The 18,273-nt window shown below is 47.2% G+C and overlaps 1 protein-coding gene across 2 annotated transcripts in view; it reads left to right on the top strand.

Annotated features, from left to right (window-relative positions):
- The first annotated feature begins 11,479 nt into the window (after window positions 1-11,479).
- BRWD3 (bromodomain and WD repeat domain containing 3) overlaps window positions 11,480-18,273 on the top strand; it is a 1,253,402-nt gene continuing 1,246,608 nt past the window's right edge. The window contains exons 1-5 of one of the 2 annotated variants that reach the window (XM_086918756.1): window positions 11,482-11,613; window positions 11,713-11,771; window positions 11,858-11,887; window positions 12,067-12,126; window positions 16,851-17,001. In XM_086918756.1, the coding sequence (XP_086774882.1) occupies window positions 11,571-11,613; window positions 11,713-11,771; window positions 11,858-11,887; window positions 12,067-12,126; window positions 16,851-17,001 (343 nt within the window). In that variant the 5' untranslated portion in view covers window positions 11,482-11,570. Of the gene's footprint in view, window positions 11,772-11,857; window positions 11,888-12,066; window positions 12,127-16,850; window positions 17,002-18,273 lie in introns of both variants that reach the window. The other variant, XM_086918755.1, reaches the window with a different exon arrangement.

The following is an 18,273-nucleotide window of genomic DNA, read 5'->3' as shown; positions in this document are numbered from 1 at the left end:
GGGTGTTGGGTGGGTGGGTGGGTACAGGGTCAGGGGCCTGGTGGAGAGGGTTGGGAGGGTAGGTGTAGGGTCAGGGGCCTGGTGGAGACCGATGGGTGGGTGGGTACAGGGTCAGGGGCCTGGTGGGTGGGTGGGTACAGGGTCAGGGGCCTGGGGGAGGGTGGGTGGGTGGGTACAGGGTCAGGGGCCTGGGGGAGGGTGGGTGGGTGGGTACAGGGTCAGGGGCCTGGTGGAGACCGTTGGGTAGGTGCAGGGTCAGGGGCCTGGTGGAGAGGGTTGGGTGGGTAGGTGTAGGGTCAGGGGCCTGGTGGAGACCGTTGGGTGGCTGGGTGCAGGGTCAGAGGCCTGGTGGAGAGCTTTGGGTGGGTGCAGGGTTAGGGGCCTGGTGGAGACCGTTGGGTGGGTGGCTGCAGGGTCAGGTGGCTGGGGGCAGGGGCCCGGTGGAAAGCGTTGTGTGGGTGGGTGCGGGGTCAGAGGCCTGGTGGAGAGCGTTGGGTGGGAGGGTGCAGGGTCAGGAGCCTGGTGGAGAGCGTTGGGGGGTGGGTACAGGGCCAGGGGCCTGGTGGAGACCGATGGGTGGGTACAGGGTCAGGGGCCTGGTGGAGGGTGTTGGGTGGGTGGGTGGGTACAGGGTCAGGGGCCTGGTGGAGGGTGTTGGGTGGGTGGGTGGGTACAGGGTCAGGGGCCTGGTGGAGGGTGTTGGGTGGGTGGGTGGGTACAGGGTCAGGGGCCTGGTGGAGACCGTTGGGTAGGTGCATGGTCAGGGGCCTGGTGGAGAGGGCTGGGTGGGTAGGTGTAGGGTCAGGGGCCTGGTGGAGACCGTTGGGTGGCTGGGTGCAGGGTCAGAGGCCTGGTGGAGAGCTTTGGGTGGGTGCAGGGTCAGAGGCCTGGTGGAGAGCGTTGGGTGGCTGGGTGCAGGGTCAGAGGCCTGGTGGAGAGCGTTGGGTGGGTGCAGGATCAGAGGCCTGGTGGAGAGCGTTGGGTCGGTGGGTGTGGGGTCAGGGGCCTGGTGGAGAGCATTGGGTTGGTAGGTGAAGGGTGAGGGGCCTGGTGGAGAGTTGTGTGTGGGTGCAGGCTCAGGGGTCTGGTGGGGAGCGTTGGGTGGGTGGGTGCAGGGTCAAGAGCCTGGTGGAAAGTGTTGGGTGGGTGGGTGCAAGGTCAGGTGCCTGGTGAAGGGTGTTGGGTGGATGGGTACAGGGTCAGGGGCCTGGTGGAGAGCGTTGGGTGGGTGCAGGATCAGAGGCCTGGTGGAGAGCGTTGGGTCGGTGGGGTCAGGGGCCTGGTGGAGAGCATTGGGTTGGTAGGTGAAGGGTGAGGGGCCTGGTGGAGAGTGTTGTGTGGGTGCAGGCTCAGGGGTCTGGTGGAGAGCGTTGGGTGGGTGGGTGCAGGGTCAAGTGCCTGGTGGAAAGTGTTGGGTGGGTGGGTGCAAGGTCAGGGGCCTGGTGAAGGGTGTTGGGTGGATGGGTACAGGGTCAGGGGCCTGGTGGAGACCGATGGGTGGGTACAGGGTCAGGGGCCTGGTGGAGGGTGTTGGGTGGGTGGGTGGGTACAGGGTCAGGGGCCTGGTGGAGGGTGTTGGGTGGGTGGGTGGGTACAGGGTCAGGGGCCTGGTGGAGGGTGTTGGGTGGGTGGGTGGGTACAGGGTCAGGGGCCTGGTGGAGACCGTTGGGTAGGTGCATGGTCAGGGGCCTGGTGGAGAGGGCTGGGTGGGTAGGTGTAGGGTCAGGGGCCTGGTGGAGACCGTTGGGTGGCTGGGTGCAGGGTCAGAGGCCTGGTGGAGAGCTTTGGGTGGGTGCAGGGTCAGAGGCCTGGTGGAGAGCGTTGGGTGGCTGGGTGCAGGGTCAGAGGCCTGGTGGAGAGCGTTGGGTGGGTGCAGGATCAGAGGCCTGGTGGAGAGCGTTGGGTCGGTGGGTGTGGGGTCAGGGGCCTGGTGGAGAGCATTGGGTTGGTAGGTGAAGGGTGAGGGGCCTGGTGGAGAGTTGTGTGTGGGTGCAGGCTCAGGGGTCTGGTGGGGAGCGTTGGGTGGGTGGGTGCAGGGTCAAGAGCCTGGTGGAAAGTGTTGGGTGGGTGGGTGCAAGGTCAGGTGCCTGGTGAAGGGTGTTGGGTGGATGGGTACAGGGTCAGGGGCCTGGTGGAGAGCGTTGGGTGGGTGCAGGATCAGAGGCCTGGTGGAGAGCGTTGGGTCGGTGGGGTCAGGGGCCTGGTGGAGAGCATTGGGTTGGTAGGTGAAGGGTGAGGGGCCTGGTGGAGAGTGTTGTGTGGGTGCAGGCTCAGGGGTCTGGTGGAGAGCGTTGGGTGGGTGGGTGCAGGGTCAAGTGCCTGGTGGAAAGTGTTGGGTGGGTGGGTGCAAGGTCAGGGGCCTGGTGAAGGGTGTTGGGTGGATGGGTACAGGGTCAGGTGCCTGGTGGAGAATGTTGGGTGGGTGCAGGGTCAGGGGCCTGGTGGGGTGGGTGCAGGGTCAGGGGCCTGGTGGAGACCGTTGGGTGGGTGGGTACTGGGTCAGGGGCCTGGTGGAGAGCATTGGGTGGGTGCAGGGTCAGGGGCCTGGTGGAGAGCTTTGGGTGAGTGCAGGGTCAGGGGCCTGGTGGAGAGCTTTGGGTGCGTGCAGGGTCAGGGGCCTGGTGGAGAGCGTTGGGTGGGTGGGTGGGTGGGTACAGAGGGCAGAAGGGTGCAAGGCAGAGGGGAGATGGGTGCAAGGGAGAGGGGAGAAGGGTGCAAGGCAGAGGGGAGAAGGGTGCAAGGCAGAGGGGAGAAGGGTGCAAGGCAGAGGGGAGAAGGGTGCAAGCCAGAGAGGAGAAGGGTGCAAGCCAGAGAGGAGAATGGTGCAAGCCAGAGAGGAGAATGGTGCAAGGCAGTGGGGAGAATGGTGCAAGGCAGTGGGGAGAAGGATGCAAGGCAGAGGGGAGAAGGGCGCAAGGCCGAGGGGAGAAGGGCGCAAGGCCGAGGGGAGAAGGGCGCAAGGCCGAGGGGAGAAGGGCGCAAGGCAGAGGGGAGAAGGGCGCAAGGCAGAGGGGAGAAGGGCGCAAGGCAGAGGGGAGAAGGGCGCAAGGTAGAAAAGGGTGAAAGGCGAAGGTGGAGTAGGGTATGAGGGGGAGAATGGTGCAAGGGGGGGGAGAATGGTGCTGGGGGCGGGGGAGAAGGGTGCAAGGGGGAGGGCGAGAAGGGTGTAAGGCAGAGGGGAGAAGGGTGCAAGGGGGATGGTAATGAAGTTAAAAATTTGCATGGTGGAGACCGTTGGGTGGGTGGGTGCAGGGTCAGAGGCCTGGTGGAGAGCGTTGGGTGGGTACAGGGTCAGAGGCCTGCTGGAGAGCATTGGGTGGGTGGGTGCGGGGTAAGGGGCCTGGTGGAGAGCGTTGGGTGGGTAGGTGCAGGGTGAGGGGCCTGGTGGAGAGCGTTGTGTGGGTGCAGGGTCAGGGGCCTGGTGGAGAGCCTTGGGTGGGTACAGGGTCAGAGGCCTGGTGGAGAGCGCTGGGCGGGTGGGTGCAGGGTCAGGGGCCTGGTGAAGAGCATTGGGTGGGTGCAGGGTCAGAGGCCTGGTGGAGAGCTTTGGGTGAGTGCAGGGTCAGGGTCCTGGTGGAGAGCGTTGGGTGGGTGGGTACAGAGGGGAGAAGGGTGCAAGGCAGAGCGGAGAAGGGTGCAATGGAGAGGGGAGAAGGGTGCAAGGGAGAGGGGAGAAGGGTGCAAGGCAGAGGGGAGAAGGGTGCAAGGCAGAGGGGAGAAGGGTGCAAGGCAGAGCGAAGAAGGGTGCAAGGCAGAGGGGAGAATGGTGCAAGGCAGATGAGAGAAGGGTGCAAGGCAGATGAGAGAAGGGTGCAAGGCAGATGAGAGAAGGGTGCAAGGCAGATGAGAGAAGGGTGCAAGGCAGATGAGAGAAGAATGCAAGGCAGATGAGAGAAGAATGCAAGGCAGATGAGAGAAGAATGCAAGGCAGATGAGAGAAGAATGCAAGGCAGATGAGAGAAGAATGCAAGGCAGATGAGAGAAGGCAGATGAGAGAAGGGTGCAAGGCAGATGAGAGAAGGGTGCAAGGCAGATGAGAGAAGAATGCAAGGCAGATGAGAGAAGGCAGAGGGGAGAAGGGCGCAAGGCAGAGGGGAGAAGGGCGCAAGGCAGAGGGGAGAAGGGCGCAAGGCAGAGGGGAGAAGGGCGCAAGGTAGAAAAGGGTGAAAGGCGAAGGTGGAGTAGGGTATAAGAGGGAGGGGGAGAATGGTGCAAGGGGGAGGGGGAGAATGGTGCAAGGGGGCGGGGGAGAAGGGTGCAAGGGGGCGGGGGAGAAGGGTGCAAGGGGGCGGGGGAGAAGGGTGCAAGGGGGAGGGCGAGAAGGGTGTAAGGCAGACGGGAGAAGGGTGCAAGGGGGATGGTGATGAAGTTAAAAATTTGCCTCCCCCCTCCCCCGGAATCATTTCTGCGGATGCCCATGATCAGAGCCCACCTCACATAAACTTCTTGTAACGCCACAGAGCTCTTTGAGGTTCTCTAGCCTGATTACTTTTAGTTGGAGTGCTTTATACTACTCTATGATGGTGTTGTATGCATTGAGATGCACTTTATAAGATTTTTGTGATTGCAAATAAAGTTTTATGATAGTGATGGCTACTCTCTGAATCCTTCATCACATCTAGGCTTGATTCTTCATGTAGGCCAGTGGTTCCCAAAGGGTGCGCCGCGGCACCCCGGTAAAAAAATGGTGGGGAGCCACTGCCAATTAAGTCAAGGGAGCCACGAGTCAAAAAAGTTTGGGAACCACTGGCCTAAGAGATCAAAGGATTTTGGGATATAAATATTGGGACCCCGACTCCTGAACTCTTTTGGACCAAGAAGACTGGCAAGAAGATGACCCGGAGAAGCTGTGAGGAGGAACTACCACTTTGCCGTGTGTTAAGCAGTGTTGGCCTCAATGACTGCTTCTGTCTTGGGCAGTGAAAGGACTGGACTGAACTTTCTGCAATCTACTTTCTGAGTTTCTCAAAGGGCTTGAGGTAGAGCTTGCCCCCCATTTAAGAAGTCTCAGGAACCACAAAGACTTCAAGCTCTTCTGCCCTCAGCACTGGGGACTATGTGTTTTGTGCTGCAACAGAAGAAAAGCAACTTGACCATGTCTACAACGCCACTGCCGACTCTGTGTCCTGAAAGCACCGCCGCAACGCGACCCTGGTCTCACCGGCGCCACCTGATGCCGCCACCAAGCTGCTGCTCGCACAGCGACCTATGGGCAACACACTCCGCACCGCCTCGCTTCACGAGGACGCCTTGCTATACCGGACGCCGATCCAAGCCGAATTTGATGCTGCTGCTTGCACCGTTGTTCGAGAGCACCGCTCGTGAAGTCACATGACGCACCGTCCTCATCCTGCACCGCAGCCTTGGCCTACCGATGCCATCGACTCCAGTTCGTCAGCCAATGCCAGAGCTTCAGCAATGACGGCGACGCTGCTTGCACTGTGACCTGCCAGCACCGCTACGAACATTGCCTTCATCACGACCTGGTCTCACCTGGTCTCACCGACGCCGCCATCTTACGCAGCCACAGAGCCGCTGCTCACACTGCGACCTTGTTTGCTCACGATGCTGCGATAGCCCCCGGACGGAGCTATCAACATCAAGGAACTGTTTTTCAAGCATATTTTGATAATTGTATTTTTTTAAGTCCTGTATGGTGGATTTCTATCGTTTTGGTCTAGTCTTAAATATATAAAAATATTGTTATTTTTCTAAACTGGCGTGGTGTCCTTTTGTAGCGTGTACACTGTATTATTGTTGGTTCTGTGCAAATGCTTTACACATTGCCTCTAAGATCAGCCTAACTGCTCGTGCCAAGCTACCAAGGGGGTGAGCAGGGGTTATTTTAGGAGTGTAACTCCCTTATCCTGACTAGGAAGAAGGGTCCCTATTTGGACAAAGGTACAAGACCTTGCCAACTAGAGACCCCCATTTCTAACAAAGGTTTTGCGTGGCTCCTGTGATTTCTGTACATCTGCCTAAAAAGTAAGTTGAGAAGCTGGATCAAGAATTATTTTCACAAGCTTAATACAAAGTTGAAGATGTCTAACTGCTCCTCCTATGGTCGTTTCCGACACTGCTCTGAGCAGAAGTGGATCGTAGTCTGTGCCAGACCGGAGGCATTGTCTCAGTAGTGATGACTGCAAATTAAGCTAGGGGACCTCAACTAGACCAGAAATATCTTTATAATCTGTGAGGATTCCGCACTGCAATCTATATCGCTCTTCGTTTAATCTGTTATACAGAAAGCTCAGTCTATAGGAGGAAGCTACTGCAGTTACCCTTTCTTCTTGCGCATCCAGGAATATCTTGGAACATGCAAACAATGCATACAGCGCTTCTCCACTCTTTTTCTGCTGCCAGGTGCTAAAGGACCACAGTGAATCTAGTCATCTACACCTTGTTGGTCCATCCAAGTGAATAAACATTGCATAATTCTGGTGTGATGGTTTACTAACACTACCAGACTACAAGGTAATCTGGGTGCCATCTTGGATGGACAGAGCCTCGATCCCATGCCCAGTTGTCAACACTACTTAGAAGACATCATTTATAGTGACCCCACCAAAAATTCAAACAGCCCATATTTCTTTGGACCAGGGGTCTCCAACCTTTCTGTAATAGGAGCTACTTATGTTCACTGCAAATCATTTCAAACTATTAACATTATTAGTGTTGTAATAGTTAGCACATCAGATAAGAGTACATTAGTCGTCTCCCTATGCATGCTTACAAGCAATAATCACATCAGTGCATGTGGCAGGGTTGCCAGCATTAATGTAAAAAAAGATTTGCCAATTTGGAATTCCTTTACATCGGTAAAATAACAACCATTACTGCAATGGCACCAAGGTAATAATGTTAGTAATACATCTCCCAATGACCCAAATATCAGTTTATGAGTTCTGAAAATGCACACCTTTTAATCTCAAATACACACTTTTTCATTGCGGTTTGTATATATCAATTCAGCCTACCAAAAAAAACCATATCCTTTATTAGGCTTGCTGCATACAGGAGAACTACTTACAGGTAGCTGGAGAGCTATCAGTTGCTCACAAGCTACTCATTGAAGAAGTCTGCTTTGGACCAAGGACCAAGGACTGCACCCTTAACAGGAAGGTGAGCAAGACCCAATGTGGAGAGGACTTTCAACTCCATGCCCAGTTTTGGGGCACACTTTTTATTTTTCGTTTGTGGAGCAGTAGTATCACCTTGGTCTACAATACCTGCAAAGACACGTAACAGCAAAAAGAGACGAGCAGATAAAAGGTCTGGTTTGCTTGCACCCCACATAGACCAAGAGGCAGGCTGAGGTCATTTGGTGGGTCCTCGCCCCAAGCAACTACCATCCTGTATAAATTGAGAGGGGAAAAGAGCAGAGGTTAACCCCGCTGCAGCCACCACGAGAGTCATCTAGCGACATCTTGTAGTGGCATACACAAAAGTAGAATATTGCGGGTGCACTCATCTGGTGTGAACGAGGCTGTGCGTTTAAAGGGGGAAGCAAAATGGTGAAAAATAAAGACCTGGGAATAAGGTGGCAGAAATTTGAAGGAGCAGATGTCAAGATAATTTAAACAGAACGAGGAGCATTTTTCAATGCTCTGTGGTAAAACTTAAACATGCCTTTTGAGACAGTGCGGCAGAAAACTATTAAAATGTACACATTCAGCTGGAGGGTTCACAATGGGAAAGAGAATGGCCACCAGAATGTATTTGAGGCAATTACATAGCTTTTGCCTATTCTGGGACAAACATCGGACAATGAAAATGATAGGTAACACTTATTTTGTGTTACAATGTGTAATTTTTAGATCCACAGAAAAAAGGTGTGATAATAAGAGACCGCAACAGTCAAGATAACACACTGAAAAAGAAGAGATTGCGTTGTACTGTTTTCAGTGCATATTCTAGCACTATTGCCAGGAAAAAAGAGTTGCACAAGAGGTTCTTGAACAGCATATTATTCAAGTGGTTGAATTATGGCGAGCGTGGCTGTATCACCCGTTTTCTTACAATCTCCAGGTGAGTCATTAATTCAATGAAAAGAACGGAAGAAAACATTTTCTAATTATTTAATAGCTTTGGATAAGCTGGATTTCAGTTCTGGAAGGGTAAAAGGAATATTACTTAATGTGTTGGGGGTAACTTCAAAGATCATTTGATTTTCGAGAGTAAAGTTTGGAAGTGGGTAAAGAAACAATGTACATTTTGGGAGATGTTACAGAGGTTGGAATTGCATTATCAAAAATTGGCATTGCAGTAAATTAAAGACAAGACCTAAAAGGCATAAAAGGCCTGAGCAAATTATGTACTATACATGGCGGCAATGTTAGAAGAGTTAACTCCAACCTATAATTTTGGAGCAGTGTTGGAACAGTTATTTTTAAATCAATTTCATAAGCATTAGCTCAGGATAGTAAAATACATGCAAAGTTGCTGCTAAGTAGACATCCTACATTGTCGAGCACAATCACTTCACAACCTGGGGTTTCGTTACAGAACATGTTAAAAGAGAGAAGAAATAATCTGCGGAGGTTAATCTGGTAAATAAGCATAATGAGGGGAAGATTAACCAAGATATGGGTGGTAACTGAGTAAGAAAGGGGGACAAATATGGTGAAAAAGGAACAACGGAATGTTTTCAGTTAGTAATAGCTTGCATATGGCTTACAAGTCATGTCTGGCAGTGGTCAAAAAGTGTGCTAAGCTTCACTTCAAAGGTGTGGGAGGAGTGCTGCTACGGCCTGGGGGAAGCTGGAGGGGGAGGAGAAATGCAAGTTTATGGCCCAAAAGCGCGTGCCTGTGGCCACGTGAACTTAATGAAAACCGCAGCAAAAAGCCCGTGGTTTCACGAGGATTTTGAGCACTTGAATTCTCGCTCCCTCAATGCGCTTGCGCGCATTGTAGGTCACGAGACCTAAAAACATATTTTTTACTTGACTCTCACTGCAAGTGCATCCACTGTCTCATGCTCCAGTACAGGTTTGGGTTTGCCCTCCTTTCAAATGTCTTTACATTTAATTTACTGCTTTCCAGACACAGCCTTCATGTAGAGAAGCCCTCAAAGCAGAGTGATCTTTACCCTGGAGCACTTGTAACAGGGTCACCAAGAGGTGTGAGATTTCTGCACCAAAAGTGTCATCTGATCAAGTAAGACAAAAGGCTTGACCTCACCTAAAGTGTCATGTTCAACCTGTACAACAGAATCTGCAGGTCAACCCTTACCCCTAAAATGCACAAAGGGTGGTGTTTCAGAAGAACTAATCCGTAGCCCTTTGAAAACAAAGCATCACTGAATTTGTAAAGGGGGTCCTGTCACCATCCTCCTCACACCAGTGTCTGTATTGCCATCTTGCAGCCTCAGGAATGTCGGCATTACACTACCGTTGTCTGAAAAGTGCCTTGCCCTCCATCTTGTGCAAATACAAACCAAAGTCATACAATTGGATCCCACTCTGCTTTGTAATTTATACTGTGATCTAAACTTGAGGATGAACATCATAACATATCCCCTCCAGCATTTACAGAATCTCCTTTTAAATGTGTTCATTATTTGCCCATGTATTTTCTCACATTGGTATGAGATGATGCGACTTTGTTATTGCTCTACAAATGTTTCCAGACATTACATTTGGCTTTAAACCCTTGAGCTGATCAACTGACCTTGCTGGTGCGGTGGCTAGCAATAACCTTGCAGGGGGCAGACTGCCCGAACTGTGTGCCTATCGGAATACCTAATATGGCACAACCTTCGCATTTAATTAATGCAGTTTGTTTCTACAGTCTTGCATCCTCAAACTGCTTTCTACGACATAATGCACCCTCTGTAGTCCTAAAATCTGATATGAAAAACTGACCTGTAATTAAAATATCTGATTTTTGCCTCTCTTTTTTGATTTTCATATGTGCACTAATGACCACTACTAACTCCTAAAGTGCTCTATGCCTCTAGTAAGCGCTATATACGTGCAAGTATAACTATTTTAGAAAATGTTGAATGTGGACGCACTGTGCAAGCCTAACCTTCGCGTCGCAAAAGTTTTAATTGTTGAGTCGCTTGTAACTTTTTTTGCTTGGTACTTCATGCTTTTAGTTTTAATCCTTTTTCACTTTGTTTTTTTTTTTTAACTTTATTTTCCATTTCCAAAAACAAATATCTCACAATTACATATGGTATATGTTGCCACTCCACAATGTAATACGCCTCTTAGTTCCATGTGAATAACAATGCAATACTTGGTCTTTACAATGAACATCACCCTCCAACCTACTTCCTCTCCGCTACGAGAAACACGTAAATACATAGACTTGCGGGATTCATGATACAGTATGATATCTTTTACAGTAAATACATGTTTAACAACAATTCAACCTACGACCGTGGGGGCCACCCCATCTGGGGGTTGCTGAGTCGCATGTAACTTAGCAGCACAAAAGGCTTTCGATGCCATAAGTTTGATGCACCTGTACCCTGCAGGACCCCGATTGGACAAAGTGCATGACACACACCATTCCTAGGAGTGGGGTCCAAAACCCACGCTTTGTTTTGTGAATACTGGGCTGACTAGTATAGAATAGAGACAATTCCTCCTGGTTAAAGAGGGTTAGACGAAACATACTTGATAAAAACCTACTCGGCGCTGACTTAAGCATGCACGAAAGACACTGCAAACGTTTTCGGCAGCTTCGAACTCATTTGACGCTCACATTGACAAACATGGACTGTCAATAAAATTGACACTTACATCTCAGCTAAACGTAAATAATGAATAGCAACTTAGGACACTGACAATCATTCCATGACCGTACGAAAAGATGCCGACGTTACAAATGCTCTTAGTACGCATGCCAACATTCGGGGATAGCGAGAATATAGCGAATACACAAATTAGTGGGAATCGTATTCCTCCATTAACTTGCATTAGAGTAGAGCACGTTATAAGCGAAAGACACCGAAAATGTAATTTTCTTGATTAAAAATCCAGAGTTAGCGTCGGTATTTATGGCCATCCCAATTAAAGCGCATATACATGCAAACAAGTTATACTTTTGTTGGGGGGGGGGGGGCACCAAACTGCGCAGCAGAACCACCGGGAAGACAGTTTCCTGGGGACTGTAGGATCTCTAGCCTGGCAGGTGCCAAAAACGACATACGGTCCAACTAGAAAAGCCACCCCTTCCAGGTCGTGTGATAAGAGATCACAGATTATCACCTCACTGCCTGCAGGGGCTTTGCGGTCGCCTGAGATATACTGCCGTGTTAAAACCTTGATTGGAGACTTGACCTTCTTCCAGCCCCGAATAAGACCGTGGCCATCTGTGGCATTATTGTTGCGTTGCGTGCTGTCCCCACCGTCTTGCCACACTAGCAAGGTCCCCACCCACAGCGCCACTCGCGGCCGGAGGACCGCTCTACAGCATCACTAGGTGCAGAAGCACAGGAATCACGCTGCTGAGAGCGTGACGCAACGAATCCGAACACGCGAAGTGTAGCGAGGAAAGCCGAGCGCGATCGGCAGCACCAATGGGGACTCCACAACAATAAGGCAGCCGGCAGCCCGGCCATGGCAGCGGCGGAGGCGGCCGCGCCGACACAGATGGAGACCGGTGAGTACATCGCTTCCCAGGTGGCAAACTCCCATCGTTTAGGTTGTCCTCGCCCTCTCCTCGATGTTGACTACTCGTTTTCTCGTCCTTTATTTACAGAGCTCTATTTTTTGATGGCCAGGTTTCTGCAGTCCGGCCCCTGCCAGAGAACAGCGCAGGTGAGTACCCTGCCCCAAAGCACGGTTGTGGGTTCGAGGAGTTGGACATTGGGTTATTCTGACTATTCCGTGTCTCTTTGTCGTAGATGCTGGTGGAAGAGCTGGAGGAGCACCAGGTAAGCGCTGTCCGTGTGCACTCTCTGAGCTCTTGTCCTGTGTGCAGCTGTCACGTTGCGAGCGCGTCTCCCGCTGCCGGTTTATTTTTTTTTAAATGTCTTTTGTTATGGGGCGGAGTCAAGGCGGGTGTGCGGCATGTAAGGCGATATTCTTCTAACAGACAATTTCTCTCATACAGCTCATCCCGGCGAGGCTGGACTGGGAGGGAAAGGAACATCAAAGCAGTTTTCAGGAGATGGTAAGTTTCGGGGAAAGTTGAACAAGTTTGGATCCGGCGGGCGGATGCGACTTTGTAACGGGTCAGGTGCCTGGCTGACGCGTTTTGGCATACTACCCGTTTTGCCCCGGTTGACGAATGCTGCGGGGTGCCCCCAGCGCCGTGGACAAGTGATGGTTTGGTCCCCCCAATGCCGCACACAGAGCGAACGCCTATTGTGGGCAAAAGCTCAAGTTATCCCAGGCTAGCGCGCAGGATTTTTTTTTTAATCCCGTAAACCAATCAGCAATCGGGTTCCAATGAGGAGGCGTTTAATGAAAATGAAACCCGCGGCGCGATTGGTTCCGAGCGACAAGCCAGGAACTTGCAGGATGTTTCTCACCTTTTGCAAAACATCAAATTAACAATAATAATATCAGGGTGGGGCTGCGTAGAGACAGATCCTCACTGTCAGGAGTTGGCTTCCTAGATTAAACAGTTTATTCTCTCCGATAACGATAGCGTAACCGTTTTTTCTTTATCTTTTACATCTCAAAGCTCCAATTACATGTATAACGCGAACGCCTTGATATAGCTGAAGGCTGCACGATATTTGTTGCAGAGGCACGGCCACCTCATATTTGTAATTGTTCAAACACAAATAGTTACTTGCTAAACTTACCTTTGCAGAAACTACAATCGGTATTAACCACTCAAGTCACTCTCGTTAATGTCTAACAAACAAGAGGAACGTTGTTAATGCGCCCTATAGAACATATAGGTATCGTCGCTATTTTGGCTGGATGATGATGTAGCCACTTCCTTGTAGAACGATTCCAAGCGGGATCTGAAAGTGTTGTAGTATGTGCTTATTTAATTATTTCATTGTAATTCCATATTAACTGTGTAGTGTTGTAATGTGTATTCCCCTTTAAGCACGTAGTGTACTCATTTGAATTGTAGGTTCCATTTGAATTGTAGGTTCTAGGTTCTAATATGTACTTGTGGATTCACTGGCAGGCAGTTCCTGCAGACAGCTGATGTACTAAGACATGTTCATTTGTAAGGAATAAACTCAACTGCATTTATGTGAATATCTTCTTCCTGGAATCTATTGCTTCTACAAGTGTCATTGTCTCCTCTCCCCCCCCCCCCCCCCCCCCGAAATTTAGGTCTAAAGATTTAGATCTATTCCCCCCCCCCCCCCCCCCCCCCCCCCCACCCCGGAACGAGGGGGAAGGAAGGAACCGGGGAACCATTCTAAAATCATCACTCGTCTTACATGTGCGGGGTCTTCCTTAGGCAAACGAGCGTGTTTGAATTTCATTTGCACTGCTTTCCTGTTTACCAAATGTGTCGAGGGTCTGTTTTACTAATTTTTCAACGAAAATACTAAAGTTAACATTCTGAATCTAGTTACCATGTCGGGAAACGCGCACAAAGATGGATAATTCTCACGAGAGGCTCCGACAGTAGAGCCGGGTACACAGTGCACATTTAGTAATATTAGTGCTTCCATTCCTGTTCGATGGCCAGAATAGAATGGCGCAATCCGACCTTTTTAACAAAGTGTAGTGCGTTGTGTGTAGAAAATCAATTACCAGTTTGATCTCTAACCGATATCTGTGCTCTACCCGCGTTAACACCTGTTCAGTCGCATTTTGACGTCAGTTGGCCAAAACCGGGGCCACACATTTTGATTCTATTCGTGACCACAGTCATATCATGACATTTGATCGTCAAGACTCAAGCCTCACACTTTACATACCTTTGTGCAGAATTATTTATTATCGTTAATAGCTGTTACTTTAGTTTTTTTGAAGAAATGGAAAAACAATTGTTTGGCTTATCGGATTTCGTTTTATTTGTACTTTGGAGAAAGCTAATGATTCAAGTTTTCCTATTTGTTTATGTTTAAGACGAGCTATAATTGCCTGCTTGCTGTCAGTGGATATTTCTAGATACATACTATCCAGCAATACAATATTTTTTGATAGTTATGAATCTGCATTTCTTACATTGAAATTGACCTCCTAGTTAAGTTGTCTGGCTCCTTTACCATGCATTTTGATATATGTTAATAGTCTGCTATTTCTCGGTTTCCATGAAGACATTGTTAGTGCTGTTGGGTACTTAACCACGTTCATATTTAGATTATTAAACAGGTAGGAGATGAGACAAAGTGATTGCTGCTAATATTTGTATAGTAACTTTGAAATCTAGTGCTGTTCACAGAGATGTAATTTTGAAATGGCATTTGGTTTACACAGAAAGTTTACTGACTTCATAACATTAGATCATTCCCTTGATGTTTACACATTGTTAAATTCAATTTATTTATACTATTTTTTTATTGTATTTTGTGTGGAAATTGTATTGTTAAACTTAGATTATAGAGGTCTGTTGGAGCATCCTTGAAGAGCTAAAATTCCTTGTAAAAACTGTCAGTCTGGTGTTATTTTCTGTGCACGTTTTTGTTTCCTCATTTTAGAGATTTTACATACGTGAATAACAATATTTATGAAAAATGAATGTTCAAAAGTGAGTTATTTTGACTTGGCATGGCTAAACATGCTAGTCTAACTTAGAATGATCACTTATAACAGAAAAAAATACATATAACCAGTTTTGGTGTCTAGAGGATGAAGGTTTCTTAGCATTTTCGGTAGCCATTGATCAGTTCTACAGGGTGGCAACTTCCTCCATAGGAGTGCTAAATCAACTTTGTCACATGCCTCTTTCAAATCAATAGAACAGCATAAATGACAATTTCTCTAGGTATGCTATTACTTCTTTAGCTGCCTAATTCAATGTGCATTGCACACCATTGTCTATCGAAAAACGATCTTTTCCATTTCAAGAGAATGTAAACGTTTTCTGTGCAGTATGCTTCTAATAATGACAAATGCCTCGATGCTCACTTGTCACCCCCTCTTATTTTGGTTCTGTTTAATTTCTTTGCTCTGTGATAATCTTGGTTAGTCCTCTAGCACCAAAATCACTGTCTGGGGTTTCTATTAGTGCATCATTTATTTTACTTACCGCAAATAAAACAAAAAGCTGTAGGCTGTTTGGGCGCTCCATTATAATTTGCTCGTGCCCAATTGTTTTGTCATTACCCTGAACCAAGACACCCATAACTGAAACCTGTCTGACTCCGAACCTATTTCCATATTCACTTTTATAGCACATCACTGAACCCATTCCTTTCCTAGCTGACTGACATGTAAGTGTGGTGAAATTACCAACATTTGCAAATGTAAATCTTACCTCATAGATCTCTTTTGTATACTGAGTATATCCAACCTAGTAAGACATTCTATTAAGTCTGTATCTTTCAGAATAGATTTAAGGGAGGCCTGCTGCATTCCATACCTCAGTGTTTATCCCTTCACACTTGACGTAAGCCACACTAGGTGAATGTAGTTTATTGCTACAGTGCACAGTTAGCAGGAGGCTATCATAGCTTCGTTGGTGTACTTGCAAATTTAGTTTCTATATATGGTGGAGTTCAGTGTGTTTGATGCAAGTATGCTGATAGCTTTTACGTATCCTTTAATTATGAGTTCAGAAAATAGTTGTTACATTCTAGTACTATTCAACATATGGATATAAAAGGTTAGTCTTCAAATTAATAATTTTAAATCTAGGGTTTGCCATAATAATTGGTGTATTGGACGTTGTGAAATTGTAGTTATGTCTTTTTTGCAACATATGTTTGACATTAGGGCAAATATTCCAATGATTTCTTACCCAGAAATCTTGACAGTTGTACTAAAATGATCTATTGCAGTGTCTCCCTTACGATTTTATGCATTTTATTGTATGGCTCTAATTTATATGCCTTATTTAAACCGTGTGGATCCATTGAATATATATTTAGGTGGTTTGACTTGAATATACTGTGTTATTTTGGGCCAAAATTCCTAGTTCCAGTTGAGGTACCATCAGATTGTTACTTGTAAGTTTGCTTCTTTTTCACTCTCAATTTCATTTTTCCTGCATGCAATAGAAAAGGCCAGTGCTGCTGAGCTAATCATTGTTGCTGTGGAAAATCCTTTATGGGAATCACACGTTTTAAGTAGATCTTCAATGGAAAACTACTGAGCTTCAGACCTCCCTTTAAAGCTTCCGTTGGTGCTAATATTCTGCCCTTGGGTCTGATCTCTCTTATTTGTTTTAGTTTCCTTCCCGTTTTAGCTTTGCTTTTTGATATAAATCTTAACGTCTTTAAGTCTTTGGATAGCTTTCATCATTTATGAAATTATAACACATTTTGGTTTGCATGAGAGAATTGTGGTACTTATTCTGGCATAGTATGCTATTGCTCTTTATCTAATTTATAATCTGTGAAATTCTTAAACTATATCATAATAGCAAGATGACATTAGGAACGTTTGTTTGTTTTTATTTTTTTCATGTTTGGAACTGTTGCTAAAAAAAGCTCTGCACACAATTTCTGAAACTGTAGGTTATATGGACAGGCTAAAAACACTGAACCGGCCATTCCACAATCAGATACTCTATATAGAAGTTGTTCTTTTATATGCATAAACTCAACTTAACAGAGGAGGAGTTGTGAGTGACATGATATGGACAACATGTTACATATTCACTTTGTAAACCAAGGTTGTTTACAACTTAACAGGTGTTTTATTTCACATGATGAAAGTGCATCTGGTTGTGACTGCATTAAGAGGCTGTACGAACAGTAAAAGTTGAAGATTTTAAAACTAAATCTATCTCCATTTTGTTTGTCATTTTAGGTGCGAGCCAATGCGCACATTCCTGCAAACTATCTTCTAAGAATCTGTGAGAGGATTGGTCCCCTTCTAGAGAAGGAGATCCCACAGAGCGTTCCCGGAGTGCAGATTTTACTGGGAGTTGGACGGCAGTCTTTATTGAGATCTACAAAAGGTAATTTGTGAAAATGGTGCAGAAAAGCAAATTCGAGAATACAAGGATTACTATTTGTGATGCAGATAGTATTGTTCTGTGTTATTAATAGTGCAAGGTGACAGGCAGTGTGGTTGCGTTTGTGACATCTGTGCTGAGTACATTGGTCTTTTATCTAATCCTCATCCTGTCAGTAGTGTATTTGGCCCATATCTTGCAAGTGTATTGGCCAAACAACATTTCTCTTCGATGCTGTTTCTCAAGTATGGCTTCTACAGACACCCTTATTGTGATACTTCTTAGGTAGTCTTATTTCACTGACTGCTGTGTTGGAGGATGACTGAAAGTTGGGGTAAACATGACTTTCAAAAATAGGCACAAAAGAGTTGAACGCAGTCTAATGCCTGCCTCTTTAAAAATGTTCTGTATGCTCTGGCTTTCCAAGAGGGGGGTTAACATTCACTCTGATCAGCTGTAATGTAATGTCTTTTATGGGCCGGTGGCCCCAATGTATATATTCAATAGTATATATAAATAAGTGCCATTTTCTTTTTGATCTGTTAGCCTTTGAGTTGGCTTGCTAAGTGGCATATTCTTTGTGTAATAGGTCTGTATGTGGATGCATCTCCTAGTAACGTGAAACACAAAAAAAATAATTACACCGTTTTAGTCATGGCTCAAAAAGGGACCAGAGAATGACTGACATGGTGCAAGGTGAATGTTTATTTATTAAAGTTGTTTACTCTGAAATTAGACAGTCGTTTTTCCTTTCCTGTTGTGTTCTAGGTAAAAAAAACTGTTAAACTGACGATGCAGCCCACTCCTTGTCCCCTTGAATTTCTTCGTTATTGCCAGGCTTTCGTGGAATTCGGTTTCACCTAGCAAAGCGTTCCCAGTGAAACTTTATGTTGTTCGCTTTTATGGGCAACAAGAGGCAGAAGCAACTGATGTAATTCTTTTTATGGCAGTATGTTTAAGTCTTATAATGCAAACATAGCTACAAAGCAGAAAAGCAAAGTACATACTTATAGTTTTAATGTGAGTAAAAAAGAAAAACGTGGAAGGAGTCCGCCAATAGTACCAATCATTTGTCAATACTAATGTTACTTGCTGGATTTTTCCCTATAAGAAGTATATTCTCTGTTATTGTGAGCTGATTTTAGTGAGTATAATGGTTGGCGCTGCTGTAAAGCTTGCAAGGACGCATTTAAAGACATCTAGATTTCCATTGCTGTGGTTTGTGATATACACTGTTTTTAACTTAGGTTTGGAATAGAGGTGTAGATAATTTGA

The sequence above is a fragment of the Lissotriton vulgaris genome, chromosome 4_1 (assembly GCF_964263255.1).
Source record: "Lissotriton vulgaris chromosome 4_1, aLisVul1.2, whole genome shotgun sequence".
NCBI classification, from domain to species: domain Eukaryota; kingdom Metazoa; phylum Chordata; class Amphibia; order Caudata; family Salamandridae; genus Lissotriton; species Lissotriton vulgaris.
This window is presented reverse-complemented; position numbering and strand designations above follow the sequence as displayed.